This window comes from Pygocentrus nattereri, chromosome 29 (assembly GCF_015220715.1).
Source record: "Pygocentrus nattereri isolate fPygNat1 chromosome 29, fPygNat1.pri, whole genome shotgun sequence".
Classification (NCBI taxonomy): Eukaryota; Metazoa; Chordata; class Actinopteri; order Characiformes; family Serrasalmidae; genus Pygocentrus; species Pygocentrus nattereri.
Genome location: NC_051239.1, coordinates 20,037,172 through 20,060,724, shown reverse-complemented (window position 1 = coordinate 20,060,724; position 23,553 = coordinate 20,037,172). Strand labels below are relative to the sequence as shown.

The following is a 23,553-nucleotide window of genomic DNA, read 5'->3' as shown; positions in this document are numbered from 1 at the left end:
AATCAGTTGTTAATGACCTTTTGTCATTTTTCAGCACTGTCTGCTACTGTTACCCGTAACGTATTCATGCCCCGCAGATATATCGATAGTCAAATTACCATGTAAATTAAATAATAACTGATCAGTTGGCCTAAATGTGACCTGCTGTTATGATTGGCCCCTCCCAGTCCTGTCCATGTGTTCGTGTTGAGTTTTGGTTTAGCACACATGTTCTTTGTTTTGGTTTTGTAGTCCTGCCCCCTTGTTTAGTGACTCTGCCCCTGATTGTTCCCGCCTGTCCCTCGTTTACCCTGTGTATTTCAGCCCTGTGTTTGCCCCTTGTGTTGGCTGGTCTTTGCTGGATGTATTGGTCTTTGTACTGTTCAGCTTGCTTGATTCTGGTTTGTCATGTCTGTCCCCCGATCAATCCGTGTTGGATCTATGACCCTGGACTGTTTAGACTATGACACTGTAACAATATAGTGTTTGGCAATATTTTGATGAACTGAGATCCTGTTCTTCAAGAGCTAAATTACCACCATGGAGAAAAATGTGGTGCTTCGTTTAAGTCTTCCCATAATTTTGAATGACAGTGAGTAATAAGCAGTAGCTGAAAAGAAGTGGTGTATTTTAAATGCTGATCAGTGTTATAGCTCTTCAGCCTACAGCATCATGTAACCAGTTTAGCATGTTAGATGATGTGTGAACAGATGAAATGAAAACTGTGTTTACCAAACGAGTTGTGTTAAGCTGATGTAGTTAGCTAGCTGATGTATGTGACGCATTAACAGAACGCCAGTGTGGAGAGAAAGCTAACATTTACTCACTGTTCTGCAGAGTGTACACCAGGTGGTCAAAGGTAACGGTGTTCTTCTGTGGAAAGCCAGTTAGTCTCGCAAATGTTATGCATGTGATTACTTTAGAATTCATTTTAAGAAAATGCCCCCAGACTTTTTACATTTTCAGCCATGACTGTTCTTTTTCTTTTCGCTGTCTGCCCATATAGGTACACTATAAGTGAATTGCTGCCCTCTTGCTGTAAAAAATTATGTAAACAATAATTACTTCAAACGCAGCCTGAAGACCGTCTCTTTACACAGCACTTAAATGAGCACTGAATTATAAGCTGCACTTATATAGTATATTTTATGGTATTGCACTGTGTATTGTATCTTATTGTTATTGTATTGTATTGAATGGCACAGCGTTCTGTGCTCAACTCTGTTCATTTTTCTCTCGATATCTACAGTGACTTTGTGTTTCTATCAGTATCTGAGCTCAGGACCGTCTTTCTCTCTAACCTACTGGTAACTAGCAAAGATACTTTCTCTAGACAGACAAAGCTCTTCTTGTAAGTCTCTCTGGATAAAAGCGTCTGCTAAACGCTGTAAATGTAAATGTGTGTATGTCAAGAAAGCTGCAATTGAGCTGACTGTTTTATTTCAGCACAGCTGTCTTTGTGGAGAAGTGTGAATTGTTTTCATAGCAGTTGAAAACAGTTCTTTCGTCCTCATTGCTCACTAGCAGCTCAACGCAGAACCACAGCATCGCGCACAAAGAGAGCCAACAGTAACAGAGTAACAGGAAAGATCTTATTATGCTCATTTTAAAATAGTGGATTTCCTTTCTGCTGGTGGGATGGCCACAAGGGGTCCTGCACAAGGTATATGTCTGATATATGTCAGTATCGAAAGAACAATGAACAGCTGCAAGAGCTTGAGACAAGGTTCCAAGAAGTGAAGCTAAGTGAAACAAAAAACAAGAAAACCATGCTCAGAGTTTTAACCAGCGTTTTTAAAAGTTGGCTTACTGGCGGATTGTGTCTGTTGCAGCTTCCAAAACAGATATTGTGATATCTATAGTGTAGAGTGAAAATGTCAGCAAGTGCTGTGATGTTATATTTTTGCCCACCTCTGTTCATCACTTCTCTTCCTCTTTCCAGGTGTTTTGGAAAACATCAGCATTTCCAAGTGTTTGTGTGAACGTTAAGGACCTCTGATCTTGGGGGGCTCTTAGATGAGTGTGGCTGCCCATGGCTTGCGTCCATGAGCAGTGTGCCCCCTCCCCCTCCCTTTCGGGATTCAACACCCCAATTTCTGAGACCCCATATCGCCGGCCAGACTCTGATGTAACTGCTTGCACCCCTGATACTGAACTAACCCCCACACAGTGTGTTCTCCGCAATGTACTGTCGATCGATCCTGTCGGTGACGGGAGCACCACCCACACGCAAGGCAACAGCCCCACCCCTAGTGACGAGCCTGCCCAGTTCTCCAACAGCGTGCTGAAGCTGCAGGAGGGTGGAGCCGAGGGAGGAGCAGTGCGCAGTCAATCAGACAGCTTCAGATTGCAGGCGGGAGGCGGGGGTTTTCTGGAGGGATTATTTGGATGCTTAAAGCCAGTGTGGACCATGATTGGCAAAGCCTACTCCACAGAAAACAAACAGAGCCAAGAGGGTGAGTAAGACAGCACACAGACAGAAATAAAGGTCCCAAAATGTTTTTTTGGAGCAAAGCCACACATGAACCACTTTTGGTTCCAGTGGATGGGTCTTTAGACATGAGATGCACAAGTGTAAAAGAACCTTCCACGTAATGTAACGGTTCAGTCAATAAAGGTTTTCCCTAGAACTGTACAACCAAGCCAAGAACCATTTAGGAACCTTCATTTTATTTAAATATCTTTGCTTGCATAGCTCTCCACTTGTGTGCACAACCATGAATTACTGATCATTTAAGCCTTGTTATTCCGTTATTAAGCTGAAGATGTATTTAATGCATACTACAAATGATTCAGGAGCTACTAGGAAATGAACGTGTAAACTGTGCAGTTAAGAAGAACTGAACCGTGGACCCGCATATGGGTCCTTTAGGCTTAAAGGGATTATAGCCAGGTTTCTAGACATAGCTTAAGTCTGTTGGAGGCAGCTGTTGCCCGAAAGACCTGGTTGAAAGACCTACAGTTAATCTATAATGAATCAGTGTCAGGAAAACTGGTCCGTAGTCATTTTGAGAAAATTAGCAAAAAACTGTCTCCCTCAGAATCCTGGGAGGTGCCATTTGAGGAGATCTCGGAGCTACAGTGGGTGGGGAGCGGGGCGCAGGGAGCAGTCTTCCTGGGCAAGTTCCATGGTGAAGAGGTGGCTGTGAAGAAAGTGAGAGACATAAAAGAAACTGAAATCAAACACCTGCGCAAGCTAAAGCACCCCAACATCATCACATTCAAGTGAGTAAACACACACAGGCCTCCTGTGGTTAAGCATGCTTTGGCTTCTGGTCAGGAAGTCAGAGGCCATTGACTCCATCGTCCACAGATGTCGTGTGACAATAAAGGAACCTTTTTTTTTTTTGCTTCTATTTATTCTGTCTTAAGCCAGCTGGCTCACTATAGGTCTTAGGCCCAGAACACCATACATTTGGTGTGTTAAGCGGTAAAAAAGCAGTAAAAGTCAGTATGAAAAAGGCTGCCTGTAACAGTACTGTGTTGATTGACTTGATATTTCTTTAATGGCAGGGTGTGTAAACAGTTTTGAGAACAATTTTGAACTGATTGTTTATTGCAAAATAAATTATTATATTGAAAAAAAATTTTTCAGGTATTTAAAGCAACTGAGAAAAAAGGGAACACTGTATATCGCTGCTGTCGGAAGAAAACCTTGTATCTCCACTTTTGTTGTTTTTCATTTTTTGACATAATATGGAAAAGCCTGTTGTTCTTTACATTGTGTGTGAATTTCATGATAAATGGACCAAAAGAAACGGCCTAAAATGACTAGGAAAGACGTCTGGTTCCATTGACTTACATTAAAAGTAAAGTATGTTTTTTCCTTCTCCTGTAAAGTTACTATTTTAGAGATATTAGGTTTCCTTCCTACAACAGCGATATATATATATATATATATATATATATATATATATATATATATATATATATATATATATATATATATATATATATATATATATATAATGTACAAATCTGTATTTTTAAGTTTAGTTTTCTATATTATTTGAACACAGCATCTGGTGTTGTTGTATTGTGTGAAAATTTCATGATGAGTTGATCAATAGAAATGCTCCAAAATGGCTTAGAATAAAATCTCTTTACAGTAACTTATATTAAAAATAAAAAAAATGTTTGTGTCTGTTACCACTTTGGAGATTTGATATCAAAAACCAAGGTCTAATGTCCTCTTATCCTCCCTACAGAGCACTAGTAAACTGCAAGTCAGTTAATAAACCACAATAGATTAGTGGCATTTAGAAGACTAACAAAATCACTAGTACATATATTAATGTAATAAGAGTTTATGGTACTTTTTGACCATTTCTGTTGATCTATTCATTCTCAGTCATTGCCATTCATATGGTGTATGTACGGTATTGAGCAAAATCCTTGTTTAAAACCATTTATCTTGGCTTGTTTCTACCAGTAAAAACACTATATTTCACTGAAACTGATGCAAATAAACCTACCTTTCTTATTTTGTAAAAAAAGGTTGGTAGCTTGTGAGCTAGTTTAATAAACAGAGTTTGGTTCCAGATGTCTTTTGATCACCCCAAGCCATTGCATTTATTAAATCCCACCATCTCATTTGATTTAACATAATGAAGCATTGATTTGCCAAAAAAGAAAACTGGTATTGGATGATATCTACAAATAATACTACGCTTTCTGAAGGAGAGGTTAGGAAATGTTTAAACAAACACATTGAATTACATAAAATCACTACTTATTATATTAATATTATTTTTATTTATTCTAATATTAGTGTTTTTCTGAGCAAATAAAAGTCTTACTGCCCAGAAAAACAGCCTTGTAATTCTAATTTTCTTTTTTTCCCACACGATTTGAAAAATTCCAGCTGCCCTTTACACTGTACCAAAATGTATTGATAACAGGTGCTAATCCAGAAGTGCTCAGCTGTGCTCAGTGTTGACAGTAAAGCTCTCTATATGTTCCTCTCTTTATATGTGTATGTTTTAGGGGTGTATGCACACAAGCTCCATGTTACTGCATTATCATGGAGTACTGTGCACAGGGGCAGCTCTATGAGGTCTTGCGAGCAGGGAGAAAGATCACACCCTCACTGTTGGTTGACTGGGCCATGGGCATCGCAGGGGGAATGAACTACCTCCACCTGCACAAGATCATTCACCGAGACCTCAAATCGCCCAAGTGAGTTCTGCAATACACACATACGCTCTTATATAGAGACAGGGAATCTCCATTACAGTAATCAGGGCTGAAAACCTGCTATATTTTTATTGTGTGAACACAAATTCCACATGGATGGCCTGAAAAAACAAATATACTCAATGTATATAAAAAAAGACATTCATGTGTCTAAAGTGTAAAAAAAAAAGGACATGTAAAAAACCAGGATGCCCACCTGGTTTTACTACGTGACAAACTTTTGTCCATTTTTGCAGATTTTACAGATTTGTACAATATAATTAGGACTACAAGAAATATCCGCACACATAAAATGTGATAAATTAAAGTTGATAATTAAAATATTAATTATTCAATTCTTTATTTAATTAAAAAATAAAATGAAAGCCATTTGAATAACCAATGCTTTTACCTGTTTCCATGCATTATTTAACTCATTTGACAAGAATTAGTTTATCAAGCTATCCTATACCAGTACCACACAGCAGCATTTAAAGAGTGCAAGATAGTCTGCCTGCATGTCACGCAAAAATAGCCATTTTATTTTTATTTTTTAAAGTTATTTTAGGTTATGCAAGCAATGATTGTTGCAACTCCATTCCTCACTAAAGATGATTGCAATGGTTGACAAAATATGAATTGGAATGGGAGACAACTACTTTGGCTAAAAATTGTAGGTTTTTAATATATTATCAAGTCACGTTCGTACTCAGAAATAGCCTCCCAACACTCCCCCAGTTCATTTCACTCCCAAAGGTGGTGTTAGCTAGAACAGTGCATGGATAGTGCAGGTTTTTCACATATACACTATATTTCCAAAGTATTCGCTCTTCTGCTTTCACATGCATATGGAATTAAGAGAGATCCCATTCTTAACCCACAGGGTTTAATAGGATTACCCTTTGCAGCTATAGCAGCTTCAACTCTTCTGGGAAGGCTTTCCACAAGGGTTAGGAGTGTGTTTATGGGAATTTTTGACCGTTCTTCCAGAAGCACATTTGTGAAGTCAGACACTGATGTTGGACGAGAAGGCCTGGATCACAGTCTCCGCTCTAATTCATCCCAAAGGTGTTCTGTCGGGTTGAGGTCAGGACTCTGTGCAGGCCAGTCAAGTTCTTCCACACCAAACTGGCTCATCCACGTCTTTATGGACCTGCTTTGTGCACTGGTGCGCAGTCATTTTGGAACAGGAAGGGGCCGTCCCCAAACTGTTCCCACAAAGTTGGGAGCATGAAATTGTCCAAAATCTCTTGGTGCTGAAGCTTTAAGAGTTCCTTTCACTGGAACTAAGGGGCCGAGCCCAACTCCTGAAAAACAACCCCACACCATGATCCCCCCTCCACCAAACTTTACACTCGGCACAATGCAGTCAGACAAGTACCGTCTCCTGGCAACCACCAAACCCAGACTCGTCCATCGGATTTCCAGATGGAGAAGCGTGATTTCTCACTCCAGAGAACTCGTCTCCACTGCTCTAGAGTCCAGTGGCGGCGCTTTACTCCACTGCATTCCACGCTTTGCATTGCGCTTGGCGATGTAAGGCTTGGATGCAGGTGCTCGGTGTTGGAAACCCATTCCATGAAGCTCTTTACGATTTGTTTTTGGATGTTCTTGAGCTGATCTGGAGGCCACGTGAAGTTTGGAGGTCTGTAGTGATTGACTCTGCAGAAAGTCGGTGACCTCTGCGCACTATGCCCCTCAGCATCCGCTGACCCCGCTCTGTCATTTTACGTGGCCGACCACTTCGTGGCTGAGTTCCTGTCGTTCCCAATCGCTTCCACTTTGTTAGAATCCCACTGACAGTTGGCTGTGGAATATTTAATAGTGAGGAAATTTCACGACTGGACTTGCTGCACAGGTGGCGTCCGATCACGGCACCACGCTGGAGTTCACTGAGCTCCTGAGAGCGACCCATTCTTTCACTAATGTCTGTAGAAGCAGTCTGCAGGCCGAGGGGCTCGGCTTTATACACCTGTGGCCATGGAAGTGACTGGAACACCTGAATTCAATGATTTGGATGAGTGAGTGAAAACTTTTGGCAATATAGTGTATAAATAAAATTTTATAAAAATATCATCTTCACCCTACACAAAGCTCATAATGGTCTTTGCTATGCTCAAAATATTTGAAAGCTGTTTCTTTTTTATTTATCCTGAAATCCGGAGGGGGGGGGGGGGGGGGGGGGGGGCATAGTCCCGTCAGCACCATTACTTCCCATATCTGTAGATGCAAATGCTAGCTAACTCATAGCTCCAGTGCCAAACAAAAGAAGCAAACTTTAGATACCAAACATGTCTTGGCTGATTGACTGCATGTGGGGTTAAGGGAAAAACTTGTTTTGAGCTGAAGTATAGCTTTGAAATAAACAAGGTTTACTCAAAGCAAAATAGCATCATCTCATCTTGTTTACTGCACCTGTTAACGTGGGCAAAGAGGACCCAAAGCACTCATGTGTTTTGTAGATTAATGAGCAAAAGACTAAAAGCATGTTTTGCTAAATGGTCATTAAAACACATTTTCTAAAAAACTGAAAAGGAGGAAAACCTAATGCATGAAATCCTTTTGTCCTGCTTGATATGCTCCACAAGGGTTCTGGGCCTGGATGGCAAACAAAAATAAGTGTATCAGGGAAAAGAAAGAAGAACAACTGCTTTTGGAATCACCAGGAGAAACAGTACAGAGTGTGCTTTAGAAAAGTTTCACAGAAGAACTAGAAAACATACTGATGACTCTAAACGATATCTCTTCAGCTTCAAAATCTGAAACACTGGATTACAATTTGCTCATGCCTGTAGAGCTCTGACATAACATTTAATGGCTAGAAAAGACAAAGATAGAAAGTAGCTACAAGCTACCTCAGGGGCAAAGCATATTTTCTTCCTTGAGATGAATGGGCCCAATTCACCAACCGTTCTTAAGGGGATATTTCTTCTTAAAACCCTCTTATGCAATTTTCATGAAGATTCTGACACTCACTAATGTTTTCTTACTTGGGATGTGTTCTTAGGTAAGAACATAACTTACGCACACTCTGCAGTTTAAGAACACATCATCTGATGTAGACTTTTTTAGGACCTTTCTCAAGAACAAATTTAAGGAATGAATATATTGGTGAACGAGGCCCAGTGTTTTTTGTACATATTCTCCGACAAAATAAACACAATATACTAAACTAAAAGATCTCTGAACTAATAGGAAGTCAGTTTAGACCATAGTACCTCACTTATAGCTACATTACCATCTAAAGAACTTATTGCAAAAAAAAAAAAGTACTCTAGGGTTACTAGGTGGTGTTGCACTATACAGAAAGGCAATTATCCACCACATACTCCCTTTCTTAGAGGTACCTAAGTGTAGACAGGCTGCACTGTAACCCTTATGCTCCATTTACATGTTTGCATTGAAGAAAAACAGAAGTATGTGATCAACAGCAGCATTAATACACTGAAATGATGCCATGGTGACAGCATTACTATAAAAATGGATGATTATCAGAGGAAAGCTTTAGCAGCATCTGCTGTTTATTGAAGGGTGAAAAGGTAGGATGATGCTCTGTACTTTTATTTCTTCTTGTATAAAACTGGGCTTGACTTTAAGACATTTGTCATCGATGGCTTGCAAAAAAAGCGACATTATTTATTCCACCACTGTGGTCAATGGCAAAAGCTCGGGGAGCTGAACTCTTGACCGAACATTCTTGTCATTGGGGTCAGCAGAACGTTGCCAATGGCAATAGCAGAATTTGTCACCTTGGCGCCATTGAAAACAATGGACTATCCAGGTTTACTGCTATCAAGCCAGCAACATGTAAACGCCTCTATAGAGGGCTACAGCTGCAGTGTTGTTTTACTAAACACTGGATTCACATTACGTAATTATTCATGTGGGATGATTTTTGTTTGTGTTGTTTATGTAACTAATTACATTTACATTCACTTCCCGTTATGTATCACAAAGTTTAGTCTGAATACTGAAATTAAAGCCAATGTGAATTGGAAATGATAAAGCATTCTCCTTCCACACCATACTTCACATATTTCACTTGTGGGTTGTGGGTGTGGCACATGATTATTGATTATGAAGTTTATCCTGAAGTCATTTCAATGTAAAATTTTCAGTGATTTACTTTCAGAATGTTTTTTCAGTACTTTATTCTTTATTTGCAGCGGTCTGCATCGGCAGTGGTACTATATTATATATTTACAGTACTTTACTGTATTTCTATATAACATTGTTTACTGTATTTGCAGTTTTTTTCCCTGCACTTCTGCATTTCTAATGTACAGCTCATTTGTGCTGAATGTGAACCTACAGCTGTCTGAGGACCTGCAGCTCTACTGCATTGTGTATTATATATACAAACAATGTATAAAGGTATATGCAAACAGGGCAAATCCATCCAGTGAAGCTTTTGATAGCAAATGCTTGAACGTTCATGCATGGTCAAGAGAATGATCACGACACAGCAACACACAACTGTTTATCAATTACACCATGAACTGGACGTCACAATACAGCTGTTACTGCACTTATACCAGTCATTAAGACTACAGAGATGGCAGTGACCAATTATGTATTGTGGTGTTAAAAAGTAACTCAAAATGATCCAGTAACCGATTCTGTGGCTTGTCTTGAGTTGACTCAACTTGAGGAAACGAGTTCAGCAACTCAAACATGAGTCAAAAGTTCTCTTCATTTTTTTAGTTCTGCACCTCATTTAGGTAAATCAAATAAATTAGTTTTTTCCCACACCAGCCAGGACTCTTTCCATCACTCAATCCTACTAGACATTTGGGTACACACTTCTGGATGGCTTACAGCTTTGCTGAGGTTCAAACTCACAACCTCCTGTTGGGGTGATGGCTTAGGCCATTGCGCCACTCAAGGACATGTGAAGCAACACAATGTATGTGTGTCCATAAATGTTTAATACACCATAGTGTGATAGAAGGAGTGCCAGTTGCATCAAATTCAATTTTGTTTGTCTAACAACAGATGCAGACCAAGAAACAGTAGCTGGGAGAATTTTTGACTCAACTAAGTTTTTTACTGTGTACTTAACATGACAGGAACTGGCATTATAACATTCAGGGAACAAACCATCAACAATGTAAAACACATTCAAACATATATTTGTAGTAGGAATAACGTTAAAACAACAAAAACTATGTGAAATAAACATTAGATGAAAAATTGCTGCATGCAAATAAACATAAACTGACAATGCTGCAAAGCTCCACCTCATCACTGCGGTTTTCAGAGATGAAAACTCCCAGGATGCACCATTCTTTACAGCAATATTGATCTGCGATATTTTAACGATACAGTACATTGCTGACTTTAGTCAAAGATTTCTTTTATATATCTTTTAAATGACATGATATGATGAATTGTGCTTAATATGACCAGGTGCATTAACCAGGTAAACAACATTTTGATTTCCGGTTGAAGATGACAAAACAAAAAATGTGCTTTTCGTTCTGCAAAGACAGGATATCATGCTGGTAAGATGATTTTGCTTTGTAAATCTCAAACTGCTCACCACTTCTGACTTGGTGTGTCTTTTTTTTTGTTGTTAGTATGCTGATCACCCATGATGACCTGGTCAAGATCTCAGATTTTGGCACGTCGAAAGAGTTGCGGGATAAGAGCACAAAAATGTCCTTCGCTGGAACCGTGGCCTGGATGGCACCAGAAGTCATACGAAACGAACCCGTGTCAGAGAAAGTGGATATCTGGTATGAATTTTGTGAGAGGATGAGCGAGTGGGTGTCGGTGAATGGTTTTACTGTGACAGGGGCAGAATAACAGTAGATGTGAATGAGCCTTTCAGTATATTCAGTTGTTTTTCTCATGCCCAGTGGGGACATCAGGATATATATTATAGCTGGTGTTTTGAGGTAGCTGAACGATCCAGAACTAATGGACGGGCCACAAACAATGTGCAGGCCAAACCAACAGTGCATTAGCTAGCTTACAAATCTTTTACTTTTTTGTTGCCACCTTAGAGGTTTTTACTGGTTGGCTATTGTGAACCTAATGCGAGACGTAGCTACATGGCACAAAAAACTGCCAAAATAAACATAAACAGAGCTGTGGATGATTCGATAATGACTAAGAAGCTGTAAGATAATAATGAAAAGATAATTACTGCATACCATTTATGATTTAATACTTTTGGCTGTGCCCAAAAAGCTTGAAATATTAAATAAAACGTCTTAAAATACTCTCTGTATTTTATCTTATAGAATTTAGAACTACTCAGAACATTATTGAGTACAATAGCAGCAGAATACAGTAACTGCTGTATAGCAGTTATTACAGTGTATAACATGTTTGCTTACATCAAGACCAAAGGGTAAGAGTATGATTCAAAACGTATTTTAGGATATTAAATCTTTGTAATATTAAATGCTTTGGGTTTTCTTAAACAGTGGTGAGCTTGCAAAAATATACCAATTTCTTCCACAATTCCGGGAGAGCTAAGCGTATTCCAGGGGTAGCCGAATCACCCCCATAGTGCCCCTCTGGGACTGCTAGCGCCAGTGCCTTATGCTTCTCTCCTTCACTGTTTTCTACCCTCTCTGTAGGTCATTTGGTGTGGTTCTCTGGGAGATGCTCACAGGTGAAATCCCCTACAAAGACGTGGACTCCTCTGCTATCATCTGGGGTGTGGGCAACAATAGCCTGCAGTTACCCCTACCTGAAAGCTGCCCTGATGGCTTCAAGATCCTCCTCAAACAATGCTGGTAAGCATGAACATTGAAAGTGAACAGTGATTGCAAATTGCCATTCTAATCGAAACCATCAAATAGTTCCACATGGCTGATATTTTCACTTTTTAATCACAGTTTCTAATCTTTAATATTAATCTAATTAATCTAATATTATTTTTAAAGTGCTTCATTTTGTACTTGGAAAAAAATCACATTTCCAGCAAGTGTACTTAACTGAAAATATATTTCCGTGGAGCTCTAGAAATGAAATGTTTTATTGTGTCTTGGGAATGGGCAAAAAGTTTAAAAGCCTCCCTAACACATTCCAGCATGAATCAAAACCATCAATGAAGGCCTATGCATGGGAAAGGCTGGACCTTTTGTCCACAGCTATGATACCATAAAAGCTTTTTAATTCCTAGAAGAGAACCATGGAAATTCCTTTATTTTGTTTTTTTTGCACACCTATATATAAAGCATGTTCATTAGGAATCAATACCCACTCGTTACTGCCAGTCACCATCTCTTCTGAATGAATCAGATTTTTATGTTATTTTTGAGAAAATGTTTATAAGTTAGTTTATTACATTTTTAATGAAATCTGTTATGTGTGTCTGCAGGAACTGCAAGCCCAGAAACAGGCCGTCATTCAGACAGATTCTGCTGCACCTGGACATAGCCTCAGCAGATGTCCTGTCCACCCCACAGGAGACCTACTTCAAATCACAGGTAACACACACACACACACACACACACACACAAATGTTGCTTCTCATATGCTTCACAAATGTTCTTTGCTACACCTGTTTGTGGAGGGTTTCCATTCCAGCAACTGCTGACCCACATAAATGACCACAAGATTTAACCGATTCAATTTTTTGTAATATGTAATATTATCTAATGTAATAGTTGATGTCGTTTGACAGCTATCAAGCACTGAAGGTGAATCTATACAGAGGAAATTTGCAAACAGAGTTTTGGCTCAATTCAGTAGCTTTAGATCAGATCAGGTTTGGATCATCCCATGGGTTTTATGGGCCTGTGCCACTAGGAGACCTGTGTGAGCAATTGTGAGAAAATCTAAACAGCTGAACATCTGATCTTGATTCCTGGTGGGAATTAAACCAGAGCTCTTGTAGCGAGAAGAATTACCACTCTGTAATGTCTTCTCAAATGCTAGAGGCCACTCTCGAAACATTTTAATGTAAAAGAATGCATTTATTTCCTGAACACTGAACCGCATAAAATGAATTTTACACTGCTGTTATATTTTTAAGATCTTTTGAACTGAGTCACAGGAGTGTCCACTGAGCTGCTTAGCTCCATTTACTCCCATTCATTGAGGACTCACTCTGTCCTATTTTTGATATAATGGGGAAAATAGGAAGTGGCCTAGCTTCTCATAAACTGGCTCTGATTAAACTAGAGGCACAGCAAAAAAATGAATATAAATCTTGTCATTACACTGATCATCATCTTGAAGCTCTTCACACCCTTCCTGAACATCCACTTCATTTTGTTCTCCAATCAATGCTTAGCAGCCATTCCCTTATTCACCGTTACTTTGGTCAAGTGTTCAGGTTTTTTTGGCAGTGAGCTGACATTCCTGTAAATGTACCTTGCATTTGAAGCTCCTTTCAAAAGATGCACCTGGGGATCTGTAAAATTGAAACATGATACCAAAATAGAGCAGAGGATATTAATTCCAAAGCTAAACACAAATTAAAAAAGTCTGGCATTAAAAGAAAGAAAACCACTGTGCTAGTGTCAGATGTGACGGGACCAATTGAGCCAAATGCTCATCTGTGTGCCATCACATCTGTTTTGTGTTGTATATGTGTGCTCTTGCTCGTGTGGCTGGTGTAGGCCGAGTGGCGTGAAGAGGTGAAACAGCACTTTGAGAAGATCAAGTCAGAGGGAACATGTCTGCACCGACTGGACGAAGAGCTCATTAACCGCCGCCGTGAGGAGCTCAGGTCAGCACCATAGCAACAAGCAGCAAGTCTTATAGGAAATCCTGCACTTTGAAAATAATCCCAATATCAAGGGGACATCACTCAAAGGAAGATGAAATCACTCAGAAATGCATCCACTAATTAACAATTAGTATTGCTAAGTTAACTGTACAATCTCCAACCGCATAAATAGTCCAGTAATTTACTATAGTCAATAAAATATAATTCACAATACATTTGTTTACCCTCAACAGTTTTTTTTTTTTGACTTGTGATTGGGCAATATTTTCAAGCCTGGTAAGCATACTGGAAGCATTAACTAGTATGTCGTTTAGTAATGGTATAGATTTTGTAATTTTGTAAATTCTGGGTTGCTCTGCTGCTTTTGCAGCCTGTGAGAAAGCTCTGACATGTTAATGTGAGCACAGAAATGAAAAGCAAGACGTAGCATGTGTGCAACAGGCCTGCATAACTAAAGGTTGGATAGTGTAGTGGTTAACACCTCTGCCTTCTACGCTGTAGACTGGGGTTCAATCCCCGACCAGGGCAAGCACCCTACACTATACCATTAAGGGTCCTTGGGCAAGACTCCTAACACCACTTTCGCCTACATGTGTAAAATGATCAAATTGTAAGCCGCTCTGGATAAGAGCGTCAGCCAAATGCCGTAAATGTAAAGGGAAAACTATAAGGACTGTATATTAGTGTGTCTGACTAAGCCTTTTAGTGCATGAAGAATGAAAACAATTCCAGACTATGTTGTACAAAGCATATAAAGGTACAAGCCTAAACAAACAGGAAGCCCTGTTAAATCATTCCAGTATTGGATGCACAGCTTCACATCACTGCACTTTCTTGACTAAGTACAACATTCTGTGTAACTGCAGCAGGAACAGAAATGACGTCATCATTATTATTTACTCAAAACAGGCATGCCTTGGACATCAGAGAGCATTACGAGAGGAAGCTGGAAAGAGCCAACAACCTTTACATGGAGCTGAACGCCGTCATGCTCCAACTAGAGCTGAAAGAGAAAGAGCTGCTCAGGTAAAACACATTGAAACACAAAACACATAGACAGGTGCTCCTACATTTCCTTGCTCCTACAATTATTGTTCATTTTATCAGTCGTGCTTAGTAAAGAAGGTGCACTTTCTGGTTCTACAATTAGAGACTGACCATTGAAGAACAGGGTAAAAGGAGGCTAGCAAGGTATGTAGAGAAACAGATAGACTACAGTTTGTAACCGTATAACTACAAAGTGCACCTATATGGCCAGACAGTGTAGCCCTTAGGTCTGAAGCCTGGAAATGTTGGTAAAATATCTCTCTGAGTATGGGCCACAGCTGAGTAGTCATACTGTAATATAAATAAACCGCTCTACAGCACCTCCTGAAGAACATGTCCTGCATGTTTTTACCTTTCTGGCTTGCACAATGGGGTTTAACTGAAACAATAACAATAGTAATATGCATAACAAATGTCCTGACCAAAGAAATAAGGCTACATCACCATCATGCGACAGCGAGTGCTACACTGATAACTCTATTGCGCTTGTAGGAGGGAACAATGCCTGGACAAGAAATATCCTGGACTGTTTAAACACCACCCCTCAAACACAGTGGACAAACTCATTAAAAAGAGGAATGTACCCCAGAAGCTGCCCTCTCATGGCAAGAGGTGAGATATCGTTTGCTACTGATCTGCGACCAATTTTAAAATCTACTACATCGACTGAGGCAGTGATGTTATCAGGGGAGGAGGCGGTTCATATACATAAAATATGAATGAGCTGACTTAACTGCTCAATATGGCAGTTCTATAATGAGATGAGAGCCAACTGCCTTATTGGTAAGGACATAACTAAAAGTCTTGCACTGATATAAGTACAGATTTAGGGTGCTATTGTCTGTTTTGACTGGTTTACAGAACAAATTAAAGCTGCAGTGTGTAAGACTTGGGGATCTATAAGAAGAAATGGAATATAATATACGAAATTAGTGTATAATCACCTCTAACTATGAGTGTGTTTTCATTAGTTTAGATTGAGCCCTTCATATCTACATAGGGAGCAGGTCCTTGTCCAACAGAGGCTGCCATGTCTCAACAGTACAAATCAAGCTCTGGCTCTAGAGAGTGCCTTTGGCATTATTACGCTGAAGCAGCACAGTTTGGAAGACAGAAAGAATGAGTGGTTGCTGTTGGTGCTGGCTAACCGTTTTGTGTTGTGAGAAGAACCCACATTTTGACAAATGGAGGTTCGTACTTATTATTCAACACAAGAAAAAGCAAGTCAGGGTGAATCCTCATCAAAAACCTGGGAAATTACACAGAAGCGTCAACAGCTCTTTTTTTTTTTTTTTAGTATTTAGTGTGTCCACTTGCTTTCATTTTTCAAAGAAATGTGCAGAGATATTTTTCCACACATCCAAAGTTCAGTCGTATACGTTGTTTGCATTTTGCAACTTCTCTTTCCTTCCTTCTCCCTAAAACCAGACCTGACCTCCTAAGGTCAGAGGTTATTCTCCCTAAAATGGACCCAGGCGTGCTGCAGGTGACGGTTCCGTCTTGCCCTAATCGAAGCTCTACATCTCCAAGCCGTGCTCGCAGGGTTAAAACTCGCCATCGTAGGGGTGGCCGAGGCAGCAGCGGTGACCTCTCAGGACCCAAACACCCCACTGGTGCCTCCAGCAGAGAAAGAGAGGCGCCCACGTCCACCACGGCAGCTCCCAGTGGGACTCCTACTACTGACCAAGGTGCAGGGACTGCTTCAAGAGGAGGTCAGCTGGACACTCCACCTCTAAAACTCTCCTCCTCCAGTCCAGACCTGCTGTGCTCCACTCATGGGGCCGAGGGTGGAGCCAGTGGTGGGACTGGCAGTCTAAGTGAAGGTCTAGGAGGCGGAGCCAGAGGCACGACCGAAGCAGGGGCAGGAGTGGACGAGACTCCACCGCGAAGTGACACGGCCAGCGAGGATGCAGCGTCGCTCCCTTTCTCAAGTAGCCCCGATTCACCCTGTGGAAGGGGTGTGGCAGTTGGCCGAGGGGAGGAGAGAGAGGAAGGAGCAGGGTCAGTGCGATTACCAAGAGGAGCCAGTGGCAGTCATCTAACTCCATCAGCTATACTCTACAGGGCAGCTATCACACGCAAACAGGTACACTTAACAGTAACTTCGTTCTTTCTCTCTTTTATACCAACCGGTCTCTGAATACACAATGATTTGGCTTCATTACGATTACCTAGGAAATAATTTGATGCATCCCTTTTATTATATAAACAAATTTGACCTAAATAACTTTGTATGGCTGTTACATAATTTGGGACCTGGCACATCATCATAATGTAATGCAAATGTGTGTATATGTTGGCATTTCTCAGCGCCGTGGTGTGTCTTCAGAGGAAGAAGAAGGAGAAGTGGATAGTGAAGTGGAATTACCAAGGAGACGGTGAGTGAAGATGCCTCTTCTTTCACTGTTTATAGAACCTCTAGATGAAAAGATGATAATTAGTCTTGGAAGTAAAGTTTGTGAAGCAGCCAAACAGGCCAGCTAAATAAGCTTGAGAAATGTAAAAGCTTTCATTTATTTAATGACCAACAAAAGCAGTGGATTTGTATGGAATGTTCAATCCATAACTTACACTGTTCTGCTAACATATTTTCTCCAAGTGGCAACTGTATAGGACCACATATATTAGTTCATTCATCATGAAATATTCACAATGCAGGACAGATGGGGCTTTCAAAGCAAAAAAAATAAAAATATAAAAGAATGCTCAGCAAAAAAGACAATGTATAAAACAAGTAGGCCAAGAATGCAACAACCCTGAGAACTGCTTTGTCTGAGGAGCGGTGGAGAATTTGTGTAGCAGTGCAGGAATAAATTCCATTACATGGAACAGTAAAAGAATTATGAGTATTTGTTGTTTAACAATAATACCTAATCCAGCTTAATCACTGCTTTTTGTGAAGCACGTTAATGTCAGGAATCTTAATTATTTCTCTACTTATTGATGTGTCCACTTCCATCTACAGACGGCCCACCAGTATAACGAAGTGCCAGTCAGTGTCCACCTTCAGCTCGGAGAACCTGTCAGTCTCCGATGGAGAAGAGGGACACACTACTGACCATTCTCATAGCGGTACACCAGATGTGGTCAGCACTAATACGGATGAGCGGCTAGACGATCGCAGTGATGACCTCATCTCACAGGGCTCTGAAATCCCCGCTGATATCACCGACCCTGCCCTGTCTGAGAAAGAGGCTGCCGCCCTTGAACAAGAAAGAGCTAACTTTGACCTGGAACAAAACATCTTAGAGGTAAAAGATCATTCCTACTGAGGGAAACTGGTACTCAGGGTCATCAGACACTAGAGGGCACTCTAGTCCGGCAATCAATAGTGATCTGGAGCTTTTGTTGAAAACTGCAGTTCATAATACATTCAACACAGAACAGTATAAAATGCTGTTGTCAGTTTTTTCTTTTCATTTCTAATAGTGCCTTATGTACGTTTAGAGGTCAGTGAGCATGAACTGCTTTACTCAGCTGATCAGCTTGCCAACTGGTGAAGATGTGGCAAAATCCGGCTGCCAGCTTTTTTGTGGATTTTTTTCAGCTACCAATCAGGTTGCAGATTGGAAGCCTTGTCCAGGTTTAAAGATTAGTCTTGACAGTCAGTGAAGCGCCGAATTTAAACCCTTTGGGATCCAGGGAGCCAGCCTGTTGTCTGCTGCAGTGAAGTTTGTTGTTGCGCGCTCGCCCACAGACACACAGCTAGCCGGTAAGACATTGGGCTAATACAGTTATATAGCTGGACTGATGCCAAGAATAGGCACAGCTCATACAGAACGAGTAACAGGTGAGACAAACACGACCATATAGGGATAAACATGAATAGACAGAAGACTGTTCACAGCACAGAGCACACAATACAGAATATGAAACACAGATACAGCACAATTCAAAACAATGAATTCCTTCAACGCTCTTTCAGCCAGCCTAACAGACAAACTGGTATCCCCCTCCTCATATTGACAGTGCTGTTATTGAATTTGTAGCTTCTATAATCTGTATCTGTCACATTTTTCATGTTGGTCAGACTAAATTCTTTCTGTCTTTCTGTCTCTCCAAGACACGTGCATTGTGTGAGGATTCAGACTGTGACAGCGCCGAACTCGACCAGTCAGGGAGCGGAGAACCAAGTCGCCCCCCGAGTGCAGGAGGCTGGGGTCAGGGTCCTCAGAACTAACACACACAGATGCTCACACACAGCTCTGTGCATTTGTACATAATGTATATATGTTCACTAAAACACCTACAGGATGCCAGCACACTCACTCCTATGTAGTGTCACTGAAACACCTGATACACCACATGCATACAGACACACAAACACACATACACTTCCACTATGAAACACCCTACCTTTGGGCCTGTAACACAAACTGGTGATGTAGAATCAATATTTAAAAAAGCAACTATTAGCCACTTTAAGAACAACACACCTTCAGAACTTGGTTAAAATTATACTGAAATTCCAAAGACCAGGGCCCCATCCTTTATAAATGGCTCTCACATTAACTGAACACAAATCTAGTTGTTTGGTTCCTCAAAGGAAGTTCAAGGTTGGACGTATACCTGCTGCAGTACAGGGTAACTTAAAGAAACTTACCATAAAACCTAACAGGAAGCCGATTAGTAATTACACTTACTTTTAACTCTAATTTTAACAACTAAATGTGGATAAAATCTTATCTGTTACAATCCATACACAAGTCACTTTAGGCCTGTCACGATCATAACATTTTAGCTGAAGATAAGTCAATTTATATAAATGTATATTTAAATTTATGTTCTCAATATTTTGATTTGCTATGTTGAAATAATGATTTGAATAATAATAACTCATTATTTCACCATTCTAAGTGACACATTTAGAGAATGAGTCACTGTTTTTACAAAATAAGTAATTGTTTTGACACACTAAATCCAAATTGATCCAACTACCACAAAACAAGTTTATTTTGAGGTGAAAGAGCAAAAATAAGTCAAAATATGAACATTCGAATTCTTACATTATATGATGGCCGTGTTAATGAGACTTGATCACTTGAGGTCATTCCACCCACCATTACTCTACACTGGTAGTTCTCAAAGCAGTCCTAAAAGACCCTCAAACAATCCAGTTTTTTGCTCCAACTTAAATTGCAACATCTTGGGTCCGACAATGTGCATCATCTAGCAGTCCCTGTGGACCAGCGCTCCACACCTGTAAGACCGGCTGCGGAAAAGCAGCACAAAATGCCCGTTTCAGCTTTAACCTGCCTTTGAGGAATTAAGTATACATGACTCAACATTTGCCATTATATGGAGTATGATAATTATACACAAGTTTTACTAATATCATTGGTTTCCAACTGCAGTCCCCTGCTCCGCACATTTTGGTGTTTTTCCCGCTCTCGATACACCTGATCCAACCAATCAGCTTTTTAACAAACCCTTCCTGAGTTGTGTTGGGTGTGTTAAAGCAGGAAAAACACTAAAATACGTAGGACAGGAAGTAGTCCAGACCCAGGATTGGGAACCCGGTAGCTTATATAGAGTCTATGAAGAATGGGGCCCAGGAAAATGCCACGGAAAAATACAAAGATTTAGGCCTCTTCACCCTTTTTTTTTCTTTAAAAACAATAACCACTATTTAGAAAAGATATAAAAAAAGTTTGTTAAAATATTCAAAATTGGCAGATTAGGATTAATCAATGCCATGTGGGTATTGACATCTGCCCAATTATTCAGAATGCTGAAAATTTGTTGGGAAAATGGAATGCAAGAATGCAAGCATGAACTAGATCAATGTATTTAAACCAACTGAAGTGACGTTTCAATGTCATTTTTAGAATCTTAAGACCGTAACTTAGAAGCAACATTGAAGTACTATTCCAATATTCTCCATCTTCCTCTTGCCTCCTGACTATCCTTAGTTTTTGTTTCTTTAATAGGGACATGCAATATGTACATTACAAATATTCTGAAAACAACACTTTTATTTTCTGTATTTTCTGTAAAAAAAAAAAAAAAAAAGCATAGCAAAACAAAACAAAAACAACTAATTTTTTGATGTATGACAATTTTAACTTGAAAATTCTGAGTTGAAGAGGTGTAAAGAACAAAATGCATGAAGTATGTTTGTATGCATTTTAATTTTGGATTCATTGTTTTTATAAATCTAAAAACAAATGTTTGCACTTTTTTTTACCTTGAATGTGTGTGGAAAATGTTGTGTTGCTTGTAGGCACTTTACAATAGGATGTTTATGTCCACTAACCTATCACCTTCTCATGACACTGAAATTGTTGTGTTCAGTGGAAAATGGGCTTGGATCAGGAACGAGGGATCGGGGTCATGGAAGGCCAGAATGTGTGCAGCTTTTTACAGTGTCTTTTTGAATAGAAGAAATCAGAAATTAGAGGCATAACAACACAAGGGGATTGTCATGGCATGCTTTAGAAGTGAGTTATAGAGGGAATATCATCTACCAGTCTACCTCCTGGACATCTACCTTCCTGCAGAGTTCAGTTCCAAGCCAAATCTAACACATTCAGTTGTGCTAATCAACATCTCCCGAAGATGCAGGGATAGTAACAGGGTTAGGGTTGGAACTAAATTGTATAGAGTACTTTGCAAAAGTCAGAGACCACCTTGTCATTTGTTTTGAGTCAAAATTGCCATTAAGCTAAAGTGAATCATTTTTCATGAGATATTTCTCAGGAGATGTAAGAAAATCCTGCTCTCATATGGAAGGGAAACATCAAAGGAAAATGCGTGGAAAAACAGGAGTTTCCAAAACTGGAGTTGATTGAATGAAAAGATGTAGAGAAAATAATAAATGACAGTATAATAAATAAGACAACCATGCAAGGCCTGGTAGATCACCAAAACTGCCCCATCGCATAAACAGTACATAAAGCTGAATGTGCTTCCTTGGATCACAAGAGGCAGAAAATGCAACCAACTTCTAAGACTGAACTTTGGAGGTATGAAAAAACACCACTCTTTGAAAAACTAAAAACAAGTCTCCCAAAAAGAATGGAAACTTTAATGCAGGCAAAGAGTGGACACGCTAAATACTAAAAAGTTTCATATTACATTATTTGTTGAGGCTTGTGTGTCATTTTCTGTTAAATATATGTTTTTTCCTGATGCGGAAAAATGACAAACTTTTACATATTGGCTGTTTTGACTGGAAATGAAATAGATAAAGACTAGCCACTGACTTTTACATGATACTGAAGATCAGTAGATCTCTGGAAGGAGACACTGACAAACACAACTGTGGGCAGTGCATTCCATACATGGTGACTCCCAGGTCAATTTTAAAAAATTACACGAAAAATACGTCTCAATTTGATCATACTTGTTATGCTGGATCAGACCATCACGTCTTCTGCCAGTTTTTTGTAGCACAAGACATGATTATATTTCTCTGATTCTCATAGCTTATAAACAAGGCATAACTGGATGCCTCTTACCCACATGGGAACTCTGACTGATTGACTGATGTACTATGTACACCCTATATACACATAGAGCTGAGCTGCTTTCACATACAAATACATTTATTGTCTAGTTAACTCTGGATCCCCCATATTTCTGAGATTTTTTTTTAATATGACCATCTCAAATCTGGTCCTGAATAACACTGCTATGTTAAAAGTCTAATACATAGTCCAGTGTAGGTCATAACTAGACTTCAGATGATACTCTATATGGGCTATTTGAAATGGTAGGGGTGCAGAAGCATAATCTAAAGAGTTCAGTGTACCTATTTGTCGTCCCACAAGTTTGTCTTTCCACAGTAATCGTGTTCAAATAAGACACATATTGACTGATGTATGTGTATAGCTGAATTATTTAAGCGGCATTATGGATGTAAATGCAGATATATATTGTTAAGTCACTTTGAGGCAGTTTTTGGGCACTGGTTATACGTAGTCTTGAATTTATTACAAAAAAAAAAGGCTTTTACTGGGTCGTTTAGTCCAAGTTAAGGACTTAAATCTCCTTCCAGAAAACTAGGCCAGTGTATACTGTAGAATGGTATCGGTGGCATTATGGGATTATCCCTTTTCGTGACATTCCAACATATTGTACTATTGAAAATGAACATCGGCCAACAGTGAAAGCTTGTAATGATTGCTCACTACCTCACACCCTAAAATTCTTGATTCCAGCCAAATCCTATGTTGCCTAACACAACTGCAGGTTGAAATCAATGGTAAAATCTTGCCATTAATGGATCTACATAAAGCTACATAATGCTTATTTCTGTTCCAAAAAAAAACAATGTGGAATCTCTGAAATTATGCCAGATTTCAGGAAAAAAAGTGTTTTGAAGAGCATGGATGTACAAGCTTTTGCCCAAGGCCTTATTAGTCTCCCAAAAAGACAAAGGTTATGCGCAGTAATCTTACCCAACAAAGATACAAAAGAGTAAAAATCCACAATAAACCCCTGGATCTTTGTTCAAGGCCTCTTTTAAAGATATGTAAATGCAGCATAGGAGTGCTTTGTATATAATACAGAACAATGGCCTCTTCTTTGGCAGACAGTTATTTCAAATCTTCAAGAGCAATGTTAAATAGGGGATTAGAGTATCAGGGAGGGAGTAAATGGAGCACTGCCATTCAGAAATTGGACTGAGGCTGCCTACCTTCCCCTTCGGCTCATAA

General features: G+C 39.7%; 1 protein-coding gene and 1 long non-coding RNA gene across 4 annotated transcripts in view; one reads left to right on the top strand and one right to left on the bottom strand.

The window, feature by feature from the left end:
* Positions 1-23,246, top strand: part of map3k12 (mitogen-activated protein kinase kinase kinase 12) — a 25,775-nt gene extending 2,529 nt beyond the window's left edge. For all 3 annotated transcript variants that reach the window (XM_017683756.2, XM_037536214.1, XM_037536215.1), the window contains exons 2-14: positions 1,922-2,435; positions 3,021-3,204; positions 4,966-5,157; positions 10,734-10,892; positions 11,745-11,903; positions 12,491-12,599; positions 13,737-13,846; positions 14,756-14,872; positions 15,386-15,505; positions 16,322-16,979; positions 17,204-17,271; positions 17,859-18,144; positions 18,957-23,246. In XM_017683756.2, the coding sequence (XP_017539245.1) occupies positions 2,012-2,435; positions 3,021-3,204; positions 4,966-5,157; positions 10,734-10,892; positions 11,745-11,903; positions 12,491-12,599; positions 13,737-13,846; positions 14,756-14,872; positions 15,386-15,505; positions 16,322-16,979; positions 17,204-17,271; positions 17,859-18,144; positions 18,957-19,073 (2,703 nt within the window). In that variant the 5' untranslated portion in view covers positions 1,922-2,011 and the 3' untranslated portion in view covers positions 19,074-23,246. The remainder of the gene's footprint in view (positions 1-1,921; positions 2,436-3,020; positions 3,205-4,965; positions 5,158-10,733; positions 10,893-11,744; positions 11,904-12,490; positions 12,600-13,736; positions 13,847-14,755; positions 14,873-15,385; positions 15,506-16,321; positions 16,980-17,203; positions 17,272-17,858; positions 18,145-18,956) is intronic.
* Positions 2,629-23,553, bottom strand: part of LOC108411946 — a 30,311-nt gene continuing 9,386 nt past the window's right edge. The window contains exon 3 of the long non-coding RNA XR_001856602.2: positions 2,629-3,122. This is a non-coding gene — a long non-coding RNA (uncharacterized LOC108411946). The remainder of the gene's footprint in view (positions 3,123-23,553) is intronic.